The following is a 20015-nucleotide window of genomic DNA, read 5'->3' on the forward strand; positions in this document are numbered from 1 at the left end:
AGGTAGATAAACATGAGCTAGCTCATTAACAGTAGCAGTGCGGATGTTGTAGTTCAGGCTGGGGCTCAGGCTCTGAAGCCCACCCGACCCTCTAGGCTTCAAATTCAGAGCTGCAATGTCCACACAGCTATCTTTAACATGCTAGCTCGAGGCCCATTCGTGTGAGTCTTTCTATCGGGCTGGAAGGCTTGCTTCCAGTTGCAGTGTAGACATACCCTTAGGAACTTGTTTCCTGCCCAAGGACAAAAGAGTGTTGTCCACAAGTGCCAGAAGGGTTGAATTTGTGCGGTACTTTTTCGGAATCTGATTGTGAATGATCCAGGATTATGAAGATGACAGTGCTGCTGGAATTTGGGTGCCACTACCTTCTCAGAGACTTCACTAAGAAAACGAGGGGTAGGAATATATTCAATAAACGGCAAGGTTATTGCTGCCAAGAGCAGATTTCATGGTTGCCCAATCTTTGCCTTCTAAAATGAATGTAGTAGTTAACCTTTTGAAGGCATTGATGCTTTCAGTTCTCTTGCTGGTGGGGGAGTGGCACTGTATGTGAAAGAAAGCATAGAGTCAAAAGTAAAAAACATAAATGAATCAAACTGTACCATAGAATCTCTATGGGTAATAATTCCATGCTTGAAGAATAAGAATATAGCACTAGGGATATACTACTGACCAGGATGGCGATAGTGACTGTGAAATGCTCAGTGAGATTAGAGAGACTATAAAAATAAAAAACTCAATAGTGATGGGGGATTTCAGCTATCCCCATATTGACTGGGTACATGTCACCTCCGGATGGGATGCAGAGATAAAGTTTCCTGGCACCTTAAATGGCCGATTCTTGGAGCAGCTAGTCCTGGAACCCAGAAGAGGAGAGGCAATTCTTGATTTAGATCTAAGTGGAGCACAGGATCTGGTCCAAGAGGTGAATGTAGCTGAACCGCTTGGTAATAGTAACATAACATAATAAAACTTAATATCCCTGGGGGGAGGGGGAAGAGGGAGAAAACACCAAAGCAGCCCACCACAGTAGCATTTAATTTCAGAAAGGAGAACTACACAAAAATGAGGAACTTAGTGAAACAGAAATTAAAAGGTACAGTGCCAAAAGTGAAATCCCTGCAAGCTGTATGGAAACTTTTTAGACACCATAATAGAAGCTCAATTTAAATGTAAACCCCAAATTAAAAAACATAGTAAGAGGACCAAAAAAGTGCCACCATGGTTAAACAACAAAGTATAAGAAGCAGTTAGAAGCAAAAAGGCATCTTTAAAAAGTGGAAGTGTAAAATTATAATTAGGAAGGCCAAAAAAGAATTTGAAGAACACCTAGCCAAAGAGTCAAAAAGTAACAGCAAAAACATTTTTAAGTACATCAGAAGCAGGAAACATACTAAACAACTGGTGGGGCCATTGGATGATCGAGATGCTAAAGGAACACGGAAGATAAGGTAATTGCGGAAAAACTACATGAATTCTTTACATCAGTCTTCACAGCTGAGGATGAGGGAGATTCGCAAACCTGAGCCATTCTTTCTAGGTGACAAATCTGAGGAACTGTCCCAGATTGAGGTGTCATTAGAGGAGGTTTTGGAACAAATTAATAAATTAAACAGTAATAAGTCATCAGGACCAGATGATATTGATCCAAGAGTTGGGAAGGAACTCAGATGTAGTCCTGCAATTTCACTAACTGTGGTATGTAACCTATCATTTAAATCAGCTTCTATACCAGATGACTGGAGAATAGCTAATATGATGCCAATTTTTAAAAAAGGCTCCAGAGGCGATACCAGCTATTATGGGCCTGTAAGCCTAACTTCAGAAGGGGGTAAATTGGTTGAAACTGTAGTAAAGAACAGAATTATCAGACTTATAGATGAACACGATTTGTTGGGGAAGAGTCAACCTGGTTTTTGTAAAGGGAAATTGTGCCTCACCAATCTACTAGAATTCTTAGAGGGTTCCATCAAGCATGTGGACAAGGGGGATCCAGTGGATATAGTGTACTTAGATTTTCAGAAAGCCTTTGACAAGGTCCCTCACCAAAGGCTCTTAAGCAAAGTAAGCTGTAAAGGGATAAGAGGGAAGGTCCTCTCCTGGGTCAGTAACTGGTTAAAAGATAGGAAACAAAGGGTAGGAATAGATGGTTCAGTTTTCAGAATGGAGAGGTGTCCCTCAGTGGTCTGTGCTGGGACCAGTACTGTTCAATATATTCATAAATGATCTGGAAAAAGGGGTAAATGGTGAGGTGGTAACATTTGCAGATGTTACCAAACTATGCAAGATAGTTAAGTCCAAAGGAGACTGAAGAGTTACAAAGGGATCTCACAGAACTGGGTGACTGGGCAACAAAATGGCAGATGAAATTCAATGCACACTGGAAAACATCATCCCAACTATACATATAAAATAATGGGGTCTAAATTAACTGTTACCGCTCAAGAAAGAATGTTTCTTGGAGTTGCTAGGAGTGGCCCCTGACCCTGCTCCCTGGCTGGAACGGGGCAAGCCCCAGACCCTGCTCCTCAGCAGGAGCTCGAGGGCCGGATGTAGCCCACGGACTGTAGTTTGCCGACCCCTGGGATACATAATAAGACAGAAAATATCATATTCTCTCTCTAAAAATCCATAGTATGCTCACATCTTGAATACTGCATACAGATCTGGTCACCCCATGTGAAAAAAGATATATTGGAATTGGAAAAGGTATAGAAAATGGCAACAAAAATTATTAGGAGTATGGAACAGCTTCCGTATCAGGAGGGATTAATAAGACTGGGATTTTCAGATTGGAAAAGAAATGATAGAGGTCTATAAAAATCATGACTGGTGTGGAGAAAGTAAATAAAGAAGTGTTATTTACTCATAACACAAGAACTAGTTGTCACCACATTAAATTAATAGGTAGCAGGTTTAAAACAAACAAAAGGAAATATTTCTTCACACAAGGCAGAATCAACCTGTGGAATTCTTTGCCAGACGATGTTACGAAGGCCAAGACTATAACAGGGTTCAAAAAAGAACTAGATAAGTTCATGGAAGATAGGTACATCAATGGCTATTAGCCAGGATGGGCAGGAATGCACAACCATGCTCTAAAGTGGCAGAGCCTGTTTTGTCAGAAGCTAGGAATGGGCGATGGGATGGATCACTTGATGATTTCCTGTTCTGTTCATTCCATCTGAAGCACCTGGCATTGGCTGCTGTCAGAAGACAGGATACTGGGCTAGATGGACCATTGGTCTGACCCAGTGTAGCCGTTCATATGTTCTATGTTCTTATCTTGGGGTGGCGGAGAGGGATGTCAGGTGCCCTTTAGCCTACAGCAATCATGAAGGATACCTTAACAGGTGATGGTATAGACAGTCATTGCTTTCAGTTCTGCTGTCTTGGTGATGAATTCCATCTTAGGTCTTTAACTCAGATAATGACTAGATACAAGATAATACGTCTTTTAAATGTGTTTACAGCAGCTGACATAATAAGGCCCTGTGTAAATCACAACTTCAGAAGGCATGGAAATCATGGAAATGCCCCAAACCATGATCTCTTAAATATGCTTTTAAAAGATAAATGTCTACAACAATTTTTAAAAAAACAACTGCCTTAGCTAGTTAATTTCAAGGACAGAAAAAATTTACAAGTAATGTTAGTCTATTTCAAGGACTAAATTTAGTTACAAAATTCATTCCATGCAACCTCCATGAAATTCAATACTTTGCCATTTACACTGTTGTGAATTTTTTTAAAAAAATTTGTGAATTACACAGGGTTCTAGTTATAAACTGAATGAGGTGTTAACTTCAAGAACACTTTAGGAAGTTCACATGGTAGAAATGTGACTGTTTACTAAAATAACAGTCAAATTTTTTTAAGTACTGGCTAAAATTAAATTTGGGTGCCTAAAATTCGTCTCATAAATGAAAGTGGGCAGAAGTTTTCAAAGCTGCTGAACACCTGCAGCTCATGCTGGCTTCAGTGGCATTTGTGAAACCTTAGTGCTTCTGAATCTAAGGCTGCTTATATTCAGGTGGCTAATTATGGATGTTAGGGGACTACCCTTAGGCATGCAGGTCTGCAAACGTTTGGCTTTTCTCTTCCTTCCTCCTTCTCCTCCTCCATCGTAGACTAACTTTTTTTGGTGGGGATAGTGTGTGTGGGGGGGGGTGGGGGTGGGGTGGGGAGGGGTGTTGCATGAGTAAAGGTAGGGGTGTTTCTTGTATTTTCTCAAAGATGCTTGAATAAAAATACAAATAGGTTAGAGTATGACCAAATGTAATGGTGTGTAGTTGCACTGCAGAAGTCTAATTAGTTAATGCTTGTAAATTGTTTTCAACATACAAAATGACTTTAGGATCTTAGAGGGAAAGAAAGGGAGGAAATAGTCACTTTCCCCAAGCTAAGAGGTTCCAAAAACCTACTTGTAGGGAGAAGGAAATGATCCAAAGCTGACAAGATTGATAAGTGGTTGCCATTTTATTTAAAAAAGACAAAAAAAAGACAGGATCAATTATAGACCAGTGTGATTCTAACTCTTAAACTTGGGGTTGTTGTTTTTTTTTTTTTTTAAGTCTTTATGGGGGTCTGCCTGGTTTGAGGACTTATCTCACCACAGTAGCTGTGTAGGTGCCCCCGAAGACTCCCTTTTGGTAGCATCAAAGGAAATCAGCCTAGCTGCTGAAAAGAGAAGTTATTTAGCTGCTGTGTGGCAGTGGGGGGGTCAGTTAAGGGGACCCCCCCCAACCAGCCTGGGAAAAATATGGGGGAAGGATCAAGCATCCATTCACCAAGTCAAATAGTAATTGTGGGTGGGAACTGTACCTGTGAGCTGTTGCTGATACTCAGGCATAGGTTGCTTATACTTAAAAAAAAAAAAAAAAAAAAAAGGGGGGGGGGTGGCGGCAGGCAAGGGTGTTCTGTGGATTTGCCCTCTACAGAAATCTGCCATTCTGTGACAGGTTGTTGGCACTGAATGTGAAGGGGTTTTATAGTCAGTCTGTTAAACTCTTTAACTTTGCCTTGACCAAAAAAGTGGCAGCGTGTAGCGCTCATGTGCTAGCTAAGCGTGACTGAAATGCAGCTCATTTTTTGGTCAAGACAAAGCATTTTTTTTTTTTTTTAACACTTAACTTCACTCTCTGACAAAGATACCCTCTTCTGAGTATTCAGTAAAGATTCAGCACATCTGCCTCTTCAATTAAGAGCTCAAAATACACATGCCTGGGACCACCATCAGACTTAAGTGTGGAGTCTCTGATATTTCAGAAATAAACAAGCAAGCAAAAACAATTTCTTTAAAAATATTTCTGGCTGCCTTGTTTATGGATCATAAATAAACAAAAATGGGAACTTTAAAAAGTCTTATGTAAGTTACCTAAAAATAGAGGGAAATAGAAGCAATGAGGGCCACATTGGGAATAAGTCCCCTTTCCCCCCAAATATAAAGGATGAAGGCCTAAATTTGCTCTTGGCTGGCATAGGATTGCATGAAAGTAACAAGCAGAAATTCACTCAAAATGTTTTAAGCTATAACCAACTGGAAAAGGGGCTCTTTGAGTGGATGCAGATGTGTATTCTTCTCAGGTGTGTTGGTGACTTCCGCACTGAGTTGGAGACTTTTTTGGCACAGCAGTACTCCCTGAGGTGGTGCACGTGCCCTGTACCACTGAATGGCCCCTACCAAGATTGTATAAGAGTAGCATTACCAAGACTACCTTCAGTTCTGTCTTACTGTCTGCTACATGAGTTGGAGCTTTCTGTGTTGGGGTCTCCTCATTTCCCTGCTATTACTCTTTATTGTTCAGTATTTAATAGCATAAATAGTTACTGACAGTTAATACCCATAATTTAGGTTAGAATGAGTGTATTTAGTTGTATAGTTAGTGTGTGGTGCTTGATGCTGAAGGTTATGCTGTGTTCCCCAGTCTTCAAGCATTGTCTGACATGTGGAGTCTCTGTCCCATTCCTTTTCTTAAAGGACTGACCAATATTGCACTTTTCCTTGATGTGGCCCTTGCCCAGGCACCACAATACTCTGCTTGTGGTGCCTGGGCGAGGGCCACATCAAGGAAAAGTGCAATATTCGTCATTCCTTTAAGAAAAGGACACAGATTGCTAGACCTTAGTCTAAAGCAACACCTACTGGAACAGGCTATGACACCTGCCTCGGCACTGGGATCCTCTTCTGACCACTCAATTAGCTGTCCACAGACATTCTCTACTTCTATGGGAGTTGGGGACAGACCCCCAGCATCTGATCAGTCATTGAGACACAAGGGGTCATTCATCATTCCCATGTGTCCCTCGTAAGGAGATTTATAAAATGAACTGGGGCTGCCAGAAACCAAGGAGGGATTTGTCATTGTCTTCATCAAGAGCAGGGCCTTACCATCAGCAAGACTCTGGTACTCAGGGTAAAGCTGGGTCGCCAACCTTGTCTCCCTGGTACCAAGATGGGAGAATCCTAGTGCTGTACCATCGACTCTGCAACCGTCTCTGGAGTGGCTGTCAAGTCTAGTACCTATGGAAACTCTCACACATCACTTTGTGCCATCAAACCTGCATATTTATATGGTTGCTTCAGACTTGCTTTGTCTATCTGTACCAGCATTCCTGCTAACTCAGGACATTAGTGCAGGGATGTCACCCCAGGCTACCCCTTCAGCCTTTTCAGCTTTGGGACAGAGATTGCCTTTAGCTCTAGTACCAATAAAGAGGTTAGCTCTGCCTGCAGTGCTTATGCAGGTTAGGTCAGTACCGAGACACCCTTCTCCATTGGCACTATCTGCAACATTGACCTTGGTACCAGGATCCTTGGAATCGGTAGCTGCCTCAGAGTGGGGACCGAATCCTGACTCCTCAGTATTGATGAGTAACTCTTCCTCGGTACTGGACCCCACTGTCAGACAGCCTCCCTACTACGATTTCCTCTCAGGACTGACTACAATGCTAACCAAGTTATAGATGTTAAATTTTCTGGGTTGAACAGTCACATAGGCGCCGACTTCCCCTCTGGCTGGTGGGTGTTCGACCCCTGCCCCTGCTCTGCCTCTTCTCTGCCTTTTCCCCTGTGTGCACTGCGTCCCAGCTCCTCTCCCTCCCTCCTGGAAAGTCCTAAGTGCTGCCAAACAGCTGTTAGGTGGCAGGGGGGAGGGAAATGCTGGGAGGGAGGGGGAGCAGGGATGTGGCACACTCAGGGGGTGGGGAGAAGGAGGAGAGGAGTGGGGAACTTGGCTGCCGGTGGATGTGGAGTACCTGTTAATTTTTCCCCGTGGGTGCTCCAGCCCCAAAGCACCCATGGATTCGGCGCCTATGGTGGATCACTCTGGATTTCCAGTGGCCATGCTGGGCTGGGCACCCACCAGGCCTACTGATTATTCAAATGCATCTTCTTGCACCAGATTGGAGTCCTCCAGCTCTTCTCCTTCCCATCCGTGGCAAAAGAGATGATGTACAGCTCTGGTTATTCAAGGTGGTCCAGGAGGATACCCAAAAATTGGTGGACATGCCTCGGATGGATTGCCATCTCTATTAATAACACCTGTCCAAATCTTCGTGGCAGACACCAGCGTCACTATACCCAATAGCCAAGGGTATGGAAAAATGATGCCATGTCCCTTGTGAGGAGATTCAGTGGTTCTGCTTGCACCTGGCTTAGTTGTCTGCTAATGAGAGGTTGTGACTCAGAAAATTTAAGTCTACCACAAAAGAAAAAGAATCTGAAAGACTGGACTTGTTGGGAAGAAAGATTTATTCTAATGCTTTGCTCCAGATGAGAATTGTGAACTAGTAAGCTCTTTTAGTGAAGTACAGTTTTATCAACTGGAAGATGATGATGAAGTTCACAGACAAATTGCCAGACCACTCCAGAAAGGAGTTCAAAGCTTTCTTGATGAAGGACTGGCTTGTGACACAGATCTCGCTGCAATCTGCTCTCAGTGTTGCATGTGCTTCCTCCAGAGCAATGGCCTCTGCAATCATCATGAGGGGGTCATCTTGGTTATTTAATTCCAAGATAGCATCAGATATCCACTAATCCATTAACCTATGTTTTGTTGGACAGTTTTCATTTTCGGACAAAACAGATGAGGTATTATGTGTTTTTTTTTTTTTTTTTAAAAGATTCATAAGTGACTTTATTATCCAGCCTGGGTGTTACTATCCAGCCTCTAAGAACATCAGTATAAGACCCTGCAGCAGTATTCTGATCACTTTCACAGACAACCCTTCTATCCTTCCAGATGATATGACTCCTCTAAAAGGAAACGGAGACCCCAGAAAATTTCATCTAGCTCTCATGCTAATCAATCGTGTGCTCAGCCTCCTGTAGGGAAACAGCCCTTTTGACTTGTTTTTCAAGGGCTATGTAGCAGCCAACAATCTACAACTCCCTTCTCCGTTTGGAGACCTGTTATCGCACTTCCTGGGTGCTTGGGAACAAATATCTTAGGACAAGTGGGTCCTTAGTACTGTGGGATTGGGATATTTGATCCAATTAACTTCCATCCCTCCTCTCCACTCACCTTCTATGTCCCTTTTCAGGGACCTATCTCATGAGTTTGTGCTTCTTCTGGAGGTTCAGCCTCTCCTTGTCCTGGGGGCCATAAAGAAAGTTCCCCTATCGCTTCAAGGATGGGGTTTCTACTGCTATTTCCTGATTCTCCAAGTCCAACAGTGGACTTATTCTGGTCTGGACCTCTGGGCTCTCAACAAGTTCATCAAGCAAGTGAGATTCCACATGATTACCCTAGCTTCAGGTCTTCCTTCTCTGGATTAGAACAATTCGTTCCCAGCCCTCAATCTTTGGGATGTGTACTTCCATATACCGTAGCTGTTACCCAGCAATAGGAAAATCCTCATATTTATCACAGGAAGCAGTCATCAATACACAGTACTCCCCTTTGTCCTGTCATGGGATCCATATCTTTCCCTATCTCAACAATTGGCTGCTCTGTGAGTCCTTTCATGATCAAATTTGCTGGCATTGACTAAATCATCCACCTGTTCAGTCGACTGGGTCTTATCCTGAACAGAAAAGTCAATGCCAGTTCCTACCCAGAGTCTTGAGTTCATTGGAGCACTACTCGACTCTACTAGTTCAACTGCTTTTCTTCCCCAAGAGAGATTTCAAACTATTCACAAATTATGCAGGTCCCTCAAGTCTCACCTGTCTGCTACTGCTTGAACTTGTCTGAAATGGCTATGCCACATGGCCTTTTACCTATATAACCAAATATGCAAGATTGCACCTCCACACTCTTCAGCCATGCCTGAAATCAGTCTATTGTCTGAGCAAGCACCATTTGGACAAGTTAATCTGGCTCCCGCGAGCTGTACTATGATCTTGAGTGGTGGATGATCCGGGACAATTTGTGTGGGCAGATTACTTCCGTATTACGATGGTTTATGGAATGGCGAAGACTCCTCCGTAGAAACTTTCAGCCCATTCCATGAGGGTTCAGGCTATTTCAGTTGCTTTTCTGAAAGATTTTTCCTATTCTGGATGCTTGTAGGGCCACTACTTTGGTCCTTATTTCATATATTCACTCAGTATGTGGTTACTGCTGCATCCATATCTGATGCAAACTTTGGCCAAGTAGCATTGCAATCTTAATTTTCTAGACTCTGAATCCACCTCTGAATGGTCCTATTTGAGAGTCACCTGAGTGGAATACATGTCTGCATCCACTCAAAGAAAAAAGCTACTTACCTGTTCTGTAACTAACTATTCTTCGAGATACGGGTGCAGATGTGTATTCTGCGGCCCACCCTCAATCTCCTCTCCATTGGAGTCTTCAGATATTCTTTCTGGTGTGAAGGAACTGAGGGTGGATCAAGGCAGTACTGCCGTTATGTGACCTTGGGAGAGGCCACGAGGACATAAAGCACACATGCACTTCCCTTATGGTTACTGCTGTAGTAAAAAAAGTCTCTGGCTTTTTGTGTATATTGAGTGAAATACATATCTGCATCCACATCTCGAAGAACAAGTACAGAAAGGGTAAGTAACTTTTTCATAACGAAAAGAGCCCAACTATAATAGTGGCTCAGATGTTCAGTGATTACGTCTTTTCCACTTTGGAATAACCTGTTTAATGCTAATCATCTATAGTTCATTATTTAGTTTTACATTTGCATTAGTCAAAACTATTGCTGTTTGCTAGGAAAACAGTCTGGGAAACTGTCTATAAAGATAACCTTTAGCAAAGTCATTTTTTTAAAACTGTTTCAGAATCGTTCGGATTTTCAGTGCCAGCATCGCTGGCAGAAGGTTCTAAACCCAGAATTGATTAAAGGTCCCTGGACTAAAGAAGAGGATCAGAGGGTAATGGAACTTATTTCACATTGTGCTTGGTTATTTTTTGACTGTAGCAAAAGTATACCAAGACTTCTTTCTGTGTTGTCTCCTCCCTACTCCCATTATCCTGGTTTTGTTGGATTCTCTGATCCCAGATGACACATACTAGCTAGTTCACTGTGTTACGCTGGGTATATTCCACTGCCCTGGATGACATAAAATGTTAGGCCTGCTCAGGTGTTTATCATTTCCCCATGGTAGTTGAACAGCTTCTTTAACTCATTGAGTAGAGGAGTCCTCTGTGTTTGGAACTGACATTTGTAGGCCATAATCTGGCCTGTTTTATACCTTGTGCTCTCCCAGACCACCAGACTTAACAGGTGCCTGCCATGGTGGGGGAAAATGGATTTGTATGCTCTTGTGAAAGAGGCTTATAAGACTTTAAAAAGATAATGAAAACAAAACCCTTCCCTTTTTCTGCCTGTTAAATACAGTATTAATATAGTATTAATTCACATCTTCTTTGTTTTCTGTGAAAACAGAACAACTGGAAAACTAAGAGGATTGACATAACAGATACCAAACAAGTGAAACCTGAGTCAGAGTGGAAACTATTTTTATTCAGACTGTTTAAAACCCATAAATGTTTAAAAAGAAAAAAATACCATTTTTAAACAGTTGGAATAAAACATCATTCCCCTCCTTGTAGGGCTTTACTTGCTTAATATCTCATTTGATGATGATCTCAGTTCTTCAGTTATGTATAGCCTTCCAGGAAAAACAGATAAGACCTTTCATTACTAATATATAAAACAAGCAGCATGCACGCGTATTTCTTTACAAGAAGTATAGAATCCTAGAATTGTAGGACTGGAAGGGACCTCTAGAAGTCAAGCAGGACTAAGTATTATCTAGACCAGTGGTTCTCAACTTGGGGGGCTGCAGCCCACTGGGGATTCATGAGCCCTTTCAGACGGGCCACGGAGTCCCGCAGCTGAAACCTGGTGCCCCAAGCCCCAGCGCTGAAGCCAGTAACGGCATGCAGGGCTGAAGCTGGCAGCACCTCCCTCTCCCCAAGCCGGGAGCGGCATGTGGGGCTGAAGCTGACGGCGGTCCCGCACCTCCAGCCAGGAGCAGTATGGGGCTGAAGCTGGCAAACCTCCCCACAGCCCTCTGCCAAGTCAGGAGCAGTGGGTGGGGGAGGGGAAGAAGGGCTGAAGCTGGGAGCCCCCTCCTAACCCTTATACAGCCCCTACCTACCCCCTGCCTGCACCCTGAGCAGTTTTCATGCTTTTTGAACTGAGTCCCCACTTTGAGTTATTTTTTGGTTGCATCCCCCCACAGCCCAGACAGGTTGGGTGGCCTCCTGAGTGAGTCAGGGTGGAGGTGGTGCTCCCCGCCCTTGCCCCCCCAAATTAGAAGTAAAACTATGCCTATGCTCAAGACCCACCCAGAGCCCCGAGTTCCCCACCCCAACTGGGCCCTGGCATTTTTATAGCATGTTGAAGGCAGGCCTCAGCAGGAAAAAGGTTGAGAACCCCTGATCTAGACCATCCCTGAGAGGTGTTTGTCTATCCTGTTCTTAAAAATCTCCAATGATGGAGATTCCACAACCTCTATAGGCAATTTATTCCAGTGCTTAATTACCCTGACAGGAAGTTTTTCCTTAAGTCCAACCTAAACTGCCCTTGCTGCAATTTAAGCTCATTGCTTCTTGCCCTATCCTCAGATGGTAATGAGAACAATTTACTTCCCTTCTCTGTGTAACAACCATTTATATACTTGAAAACTGTTAAGTCCCCTCTGTCTTCTCTTCTCCAGACTAAACAAACCCAGTTTTTTCAATTTTCCCTCAAGGTCCTGTTTTCTAGGCCTTTAATCATTTAATCAAGTAATTTAAGTATTTCCCAATGTCAGTGCATCAGTTGGCAGGTGACACTGAAATCTAACTTGGTCAGCATATATTTTTCTACAGCTAGTGTTGCCTTTACAACATAGGCTCCTTTAACTTTAAAAGTAGGAGTTTATACATAATTCTGATACCAGGATTCCTGCCAATGACTTCTGAAAGCACCATGATTGTTTCTATAGGCCTTCTCTAATCCTTAACTTAATTTGTTATTATTTTATTTATTATTTTTATTATTCATCAGTTTTATTTATTATTTTTATTATTCATCGGTTTTATTATTCATCTTTTGAGATGTTAATTTTGCAAATGCTTTTTAATAATATTTCCAATCTAATTTTTCAAACATACTAAATTGTCTGTCATTGCTACTGTTTGGTTTGTGTTCCAGGTTATTGAATTAGTTCAGAAGTATGGTCCAAAACGCTGGTCTTTAATTGCAAAACACCTAAAAGGGAGAATAGGCAAGCAGTGCAGAGAGAGATGGCATAACCATCTCAATCCTGAGGTAAAGAAATCTTCATGGACAGAAGAAGAGGACAGAATAATCTATGAAGCTCACAAGCGTTTGGGAAACCGATGGGCTGAAATTGCAAAACTTCTTCCTGGAAGGTGCTTTTCAACGTATTTTTTGTATTAAACGTAAGAAAGTGTATGAAAGCCAGTCGTTACAAGGTCTTTCCAAAATCCATGTAACTATTGTAAAGGTAATCAAACCAAAAAAAATATATATATCTCCACGGAAACCTCATTGTCTTCCTATGGATTTTGCAGTGTTTGCCAAAATTTAAGTTCTGCTTAAAAAACCAACAAAGCTTATGTCTTCTAGTTAAAGATAACTCTCATGATTAAGCAGTGTTTTCTTGTCTGTTGCCAGACCCACAAAAACATTATCAGCTGGAGTAATGTGATCTTCCTCCATTTATATCGTTCAAATGTCAACACTATTAACTGTTTTACTAATAAATACAACACCCATCTCATCCTGATTTTCCATCTGTTTTTAAGGCTATTGCAAGGCAAAATGTTACTAGAATATGTGCATATTCTGACATCCAAAAAGGTGATTAAATGTGATGTGGATACATTTTGGCTTTTCACTGAAGACACATGCCCCAGAAACACCCAATCTTAAACAAACTTTGAAAAAGATCTTGGGCAAGCTTACCGTAATTAAAGTGTTCTAAAGTGCAATTTCTGATCTTTCTAGGTTTTTATTTCGTTTTATCCACAGGTTAGCTAATGTGTGACAAATTCACAGCCAGATTGTGAGCCCCTTACTCAGACTGCTAAATTAATTGTATGAGTACTTCAGTTGAAGTCAGTGAGATTTCTTATGTAACTGCTCGACAGTGTGAGTAAAGGGCTTGCTAACTGTCCATTTGTTACAAGTTTTGAAATGTATTCTACAAAAATCTGCAGATACCCTCTTTTTTTTTTTAATTTAAATCCTTACTCTTACTCTGCAAGTAGTCTAATGAACTTCAGTGGGACTGAAGTGCGGGGTATTCATCTTGAGTAATGTTGCAAGAATCTGGCCTCTATGTGTGGTAGTTAGCTGAGAAGGTATCTAATGAATTTTTGGGTGATTCTATTTTTTTTTTTTTAAAGAAATTTTAGATCCAAAAGTAATTGTCCAAAGTTCTGCAGGAATTAAATTGTGTGTTTTTTTTTTTTTTTACAACTTTATATTTGATAACGTTAGAGGTGAAAACAGTATGGTCATATAGCATATCCAGCTGTTGAGGTATCCAGTCAAGAAAAAGATGTTCCTCACCGGTTAGGGAAGTGGTAAAATGTATGTGATAAATGAAAAAAATTATTGGTGTAATTTACAATGTTTGCAATGTGGTGGTGGTGGTGGTTTGTAAAGTTGTGTAATTTACCTAATTAAAAATATGTTCCTGAAATAATTTGGTTTCCATATCTTCCTACTATATGACTTTGTTTTAGGACAGACAATTCAATAAAAAATCATTGGAATTCCACTATGCGAAGAAAAGTGGAACAGGAAGGATACTTACAAGATGGAATCAAGACTGAGCAGCCTAGTTCATCAAAACTTCAACACAAACCTTGTGCCACTGCAGAACACTTACAAACCCAGAATCAGTTTTACATACCTGTTCAGGCACAAGTAAGTTTTAAATGTACATACAAAAATGCATTAATTGCAGTGTATATTTCTTCTATACTGTTGGCATATTATAAAATATAAATTGGTCTCTGAAAAGGCCACCTGTCGACTTAATTTTGACCTAAATTATGTTTTGGAAAAGGAAACATAAAAACCTAGTACTGTTAGAACTGTTTCCATGATATATTTTAAATTCAGTAGGGAAGTTGTTTTCTAACTAAAATTTCCCAGCAGTGTTCCCAAGTCAAACCCTGTAATTCTAAAATCTTGAAAGTGCAACTGACTTCCTTCATTTTTGTTTTCACGCTGAAAAAGTACTTCAAAGTTGAAATGCAGACTGGATTTTAAATCGTATCAAGTGTTAGTAACATAGGTAAATTTGTTTAAAACATTTTTTTTTAAATTGAATGTCGCTTTAAAATGTGACTGCAGTGCAAATTTCAGTCTTCTGCTCAAGCTAAAATCAGGCTACATGGTTTGGCAATTTTTTCCAGTTTCAAAATTATTTATCAAGTTTGAAAATAGACAATCTGTAAAATAAAAGATCATTTAATTGAAGTCCGTTTTCAGCCATTTAGTAATTTAAGTTTTCTAAACTCTCTAATTAAAACTATACTATTTTCTAAAATATGAATCTGTTTGGCTCCCAGTCAGTCTCTAAAGTTGTTTTTTATAATATGCAAAGATAATTTTTTGAATTCTTTTAGATTCCAGGTTACCAGTATGTGTCATCAGAAGGCAGCTGTATAGAACATGTTTCAGCTTCTTCCAACTTTATTCAGGTAATTTTCATTGGCTATTGTAAATGAAATGAGGTTAGAGTTTGACTTATTCTGTCTCATTTCTTAGCCTGATAACCCAAGGATTCTGTTGTTTATTTTTAAAGTTTTAAGTAGTCATATTTTTTTAGTTTAAGGCCTTGACCGTTCAGCTAAATCTCCATTGTACAAACCTCAGATTGTATTTGTGCCTTTTTTCTTGAAAAAGCTGTTGCAACTTTACAGGATCATAGAGTCCTGTACTGAGAAATGAAAGGAGTCCCCATCCTCTTCAAGTGCAGGCTGCAGCTGCTCATCAGAGGATGCCTATGTTCATTTCTGATATTTGGAAATGTGATCAACTAATTTAGATCTGCCCACTAATTAAATCCTTTGGTCTAACGTCTGTCACTGACTAGGTGCATAGCTCCCATTAAATTTAGCCAAAGGCTGTGTTTTGCTTTTTATGTGTGCAGTACATGTATTACTGTAGACCTAAGCAATTGAAAGATTCACCTAAAATGTGTTAAGCCCATGTAGTAAATAAATTACTAAGATGATTTTATTCATATAATTTTTCTCACCTCTTCTGGGTAATCTAAACCTTTGTCAATCTTCACAAATATTGAAGTATTGAGGTAAACTGCATAGAAAAACCAAAAGTTTTATGTTGGATGTATTGGAATTAAGAGCAGAAATAAGTTTGAACTAACTTGTTAGAAAAAAAAACTTGCTTTGTGAAATGCTCATGATACACTTTGATTTACGTAAGGTATTGAGAATACATTGGTAACATCATAAATATTGTGCGCTGCAAGGAGCCTTCTGTTGGAAATGGCATTCTGGGATATTGTTAGTGGACTAGGAAATGGCAGAAAAGGCATAAATTTGGAAAAATTAAGCTAAATAAACTAACTTTTGTATGGCATTCTCTTCCCACAGTTAGATAGGCATGGATTTCTGTGAAGAACGCCTTTAACTTAACTATAATTTTTGCGATGTAGTTCATCTTTAAATAAAATTCTGTTCCTCCATCCTGCCACCCTGGTGTGGATGCAAACCATGATTGAATGCCCTAGGATGGCCTTGAAAGAAGCAGGCAACACTATTAACCCACTCTAGATATCAATATATATATAGAGAGAAATTAAAAATGCCACCTTCTTTTAAGACCCTTTTAAAACTCTGGCTCAGTAACTATATTTGAAACTTATCATTTACATCTATATTGACCACAAGAAACTTGTCTAAGTTATACTTGTTTCCCCAAAAACTTCCTTGTTTTTGTTACAACCAGTCCACTTCCACTGGTGGGAGCACTAGTGTAGACAGAACACCAACAACTGTCAGTGTTTGAAACTCATGTCATGCAGATCTATTCTGAGTAGGGTTAACCGTGCAGGTGCTTAAAATGCAGGTGGTCATCTGGAGTGTGCTCTAGACTTCTGTTTCCCTGGGTACTTCCACTAGAGCTAGAACTGAGGAATTGGTGAACATTCAGCACGCTATACTAGGCTTTTATGACAAAAACAGAACTAAAACTTATTAGCAAGCTAGCATGATTTTCTGCATGAATAGACTGAAAATCAGACAAATCTGTCTGTACTGGGCACTGAAATCATGCCAAAACCATGCAATTGGCAACCTTATTCTAAAATGGTTGTCAAGCATGGCTTTGTAGCTTACATAGTTCTGCTCCCAGCATGTGCAGGATGTAAGAAAGTAGAAGTCTAGCTAGTAAAGGGAGGCCTTACATTTATTGAGTTCTATTAACAGCTTCTATCCTGTTTTCTAAATACCCTTTTCAGCATCCATTTGTTGATGATGATCCTGATAAAGAAAAGAAAATAAAGGAACTTGAGTTGCTCCTTATGTCAGCTGAGAATGAAATCAGAAGAAAGCGAGTATCATCTGTAAGGACTGTGCATTTGTATACATATGTGCATTGGCTTTACACCAAGATTGATCAGCAGTTCGTTAATGGATGCTAGTAATTCTAGAATAGCTTTAATATGCTCTTCCAAAACTGATCAAACTTGGTGTACGTGTAGGACTTTAATTTGGGGAATGTACATTATTTTTCTTTTAACATAGTGTTTTTAACCTATGGTAAGTACTGTGGTATAGTCAAGTGCTTTTTTTCCATAATCCTAGAGCAAGAGATGACTTTCTGAATGGCAATTTCACCTGCTACTGGTTTTACTCAGCCCTAATTTGAGATCCACTCCAGCAACACTTCATGTACTGAGTAATTGTGTTACTTTCAAAGGGGTAACCATGTGAATAAGGGCTGTAAGATTTTGTTGTTTTTTAAAAACAGCCCAGAATTCAAAGTACTTATTTCCTTGGATAAACCATTTAGTTGATCAACATAGGTAATGAAAAATGCCTATATTTTGCTATATCTGATTTTTCTACTATTGACTCTCAGAAAAGATAGCAAAGGAGACCTATGGTTCGAGCCCTACCAAATTCATGGTCCATTTTGGTTAATTTCGTGGTCATGGGATTTTAAAAATTGTAAATGTCATCATGATTTCAGATATTTAAATCTGAAATTTCATGGTGGTGTAACTAGAGGTCCTTACGCAAAAGAGGATTGTAGGGGTGTGGTTGCAAGATTATTGTAGGGGGGTGGGTTTGTGGTATTATCATCCTTACTTCTGTTCTGCTGCTGGTGGCAGCACTACATTCAGAGCTGGGTGGCTGGAGAGCAGTTGCTTCTGGCTGGAAACACAGCTCTGAAGGCAGCAGACTGCCCAAGTAAGGATAGCATGGTATGATACTGTCACCCTTCTGCGTTGCTGCCCCCTGGACGTCTGGAAAGTGGAAACTGCTGGCCAAGGGCCCAGCGCTGAAGGCAGCAGCGAAGAAGTAAGGGTGGGACAGTATGGTATTGTTGCCCTTAAATCTGTGCTGCTGCTAGTCTCTGGCCACCCAGCACTGAAGGCAGCGCAGATGTAAGGGTGGCAATACCGTGACCCCCCTACAATAACCTTGCAACCCCCCACCCCCGCAACCCCTTTTTGGGTCAGGACCCCCAGTTTGAGAAACATTGGTCTCCCACATGATATCTGTATAGTATAGGGTAAAAGTACACAAAAGATTAGATTTCACGGGAGAGGCCAGTTTTCACAGTCCATGACGTGTTTTTCATAGCTGTGAATTTGGTAGGGCCCTACCTATGGTCCAGTAAAACATTAGTGTCCTCTGCAGTTCCTACATGTATTTACAATACCAAACACCACAGGGTTCATAAAGGGACATTTATTTAAAAAAAAATACTTTCTCCTGCCATGCAAACTTTAATGACCGATAAAGGGGAAGTGAGTTGTGAAGAAGCAAAATTTGCAAGAGACAAAGTTATTTAAGTTAGGACCAGCAAGGACTGTGAGGAACTTCAGGAAAGACTGAAACAATCTAGGTGAGTGGGCAATGCAATTACATATGAAATTCAGTGTCAATAAATGTAAAGTAATGCACACTGGAGGGGAAAAGAGAAGAGTAACAAGGACGATCAAGGGCCTGAAAACACTATCATATGAAAAAAGTTGGGGATTGTTTACCGTAGAAAGGAGACAGATAAGAGGGAGGGGACATGATGCATGTATATAAAATAATGAATGGCATATATAAAGGTAGATCAGGAACTTCTGTTCTCCATCTCTCAACATAAGAACAAGGGGACATTATATGAAATTAAAAGGTAGTAAATTCAAAACTGATGAACTTTTTTCACACAACACTTATTTAGACTATAGAGCTTGTTGCCACAGGATGTTGTTGATGCCAAGAAATTAGCAAGTTTGGAAAAGGGAATGGATGCTAATGTGAATATCAAAAATATCCAGAGTTGTCATTTAATGATGAATTTTGGAAGGAATATGAAACCTTATGCTTCAGGGCTTAAAACGATTCTCTAATGGAGACCCTGATGATAGCTAACTTTGAGATCCAGGGGGAAACAGCAGACTATCCCACATCTGCCTACTGTGGACTTCTTTCCTCCTCAAAGCTGTGGTACCTGCCACTGTCAGAGATAGGATACTGGACTAGATGGACTCTGGTCCGATCCAGTATGATAATTCCAATGTCTCTTCATAAGCACTGTGTTATGATGGTGAATGAGAAGTTGGAAATGAAGTAGACTATAAACAAAAATGAACATCTCTTTATTAGTCAGCTTACTGTCTTACTGTTTAGGAGAGTGGGGAAGCTTACATCACCAGTGATTTTCAACGTGAGCAATAGGGAACCATACATAAATATATATGAAATAGAATTTCAGTCACAGTAATGAGTAGAGGTTAAAGGAATAAATGTAAGAGAAGGGGAATGTTGAGTGTCTCCTGTAAACTTAAGGGAAATAAGAATGTAATTGAATTACTTCAGAAAGTAAGTTGGCTGGGGAAAGGTGGGGAAATCACTGAGCTGAATAAAACTGTTGTAGAGTACATCCACTGGAGAATGGTAAAAGTTCAGTCTGAAACAAAATATTACTATGCAATGTGTCCATAATAGTGTGTTTATGAAACCTGCCCCAAAATCATGTTTCTGATTTATTTTCAATTTCAAATTTGAATAAAACATCAACCCATTTCTATTATACTACTAGCAAGCTGGAAGTTTCTCTAGCTGGTCTGGAAGCTTCATCATGGAAGATAGCATGTCTAATACGCTAAATAGCCTTGGGGAACAAACAAGTGAGTTTTACAGTATGGATGAAGCCCAGGGTACAGCTGCCCAGCAGAATTCACCCACCAAGTACCTAGCTGTGGAGGCAAATGCAGTGTTATCATCTCTACAGACCATTCCAGAATTTGCAGAGACACTAGAGCTTATTGAATCTGTAAGTTGGGATGGGTGATTCTCTAGTTTTCAATAAAGATGTAATCCATTTATATTTGGGTA

At 40.4% G+C, this 20015-nt stretch overlaps 1 protein-coding gene across 3 annotated transcripts in view; it reads left to right on the forward strand.

Annotated features, from left to right (window-relative positions):
* MYBL1 (MYB proto-oncogene like 1) overlaps window positions 1-20015 on the forward strand; it is a 45096-nt gene that overhangs the window by 12963 nt on the left and 12118 nt on the right. For 2 of the 3 annotated variants that reach the window (XM_073330993.2, XM_073330995.2), the window contains exons 4-9: window positions 10235-10327; window positions 12601-12821; window positions 14163-14346; window positions 15054-15128; window positions 16913-17017; window positions 19720-19953. In XM_073330993.2, coding sequence (XP_073187094.2) covers window positions 10235-10327; window positions 12601-12821; window positions 14163-14346; window positions 15054-15128; window positions 16913-17017; window positions 19720-19953 — 912 coding nt within the window. The remainder of the gene's footprint in view (window positions 1-10234; window positions 10328-12600; window positions 12822-14162; window positions 14347-15053; window positions 15129-16912; window positions 17018-19719; window positions 19954-20015) is intronic. The other variant, XM_073330994.2, reaches the window with a different exon arrangement.

Source organism: Lepidochelys kempii, chromosome 2 (genome assembly GCF_965140285.1).
Source record: "Lepidochelys kempii isolate rLepKem1 chromosome 2, rLepKem1.hap1, whole genome shotgun sequence".
Classification (NCBI taxonomy): Eukaryota; Metazoa; Chordata; order Testudines; family Cheloniidae; genus Lepidochelys; species Lepidochelys kempii.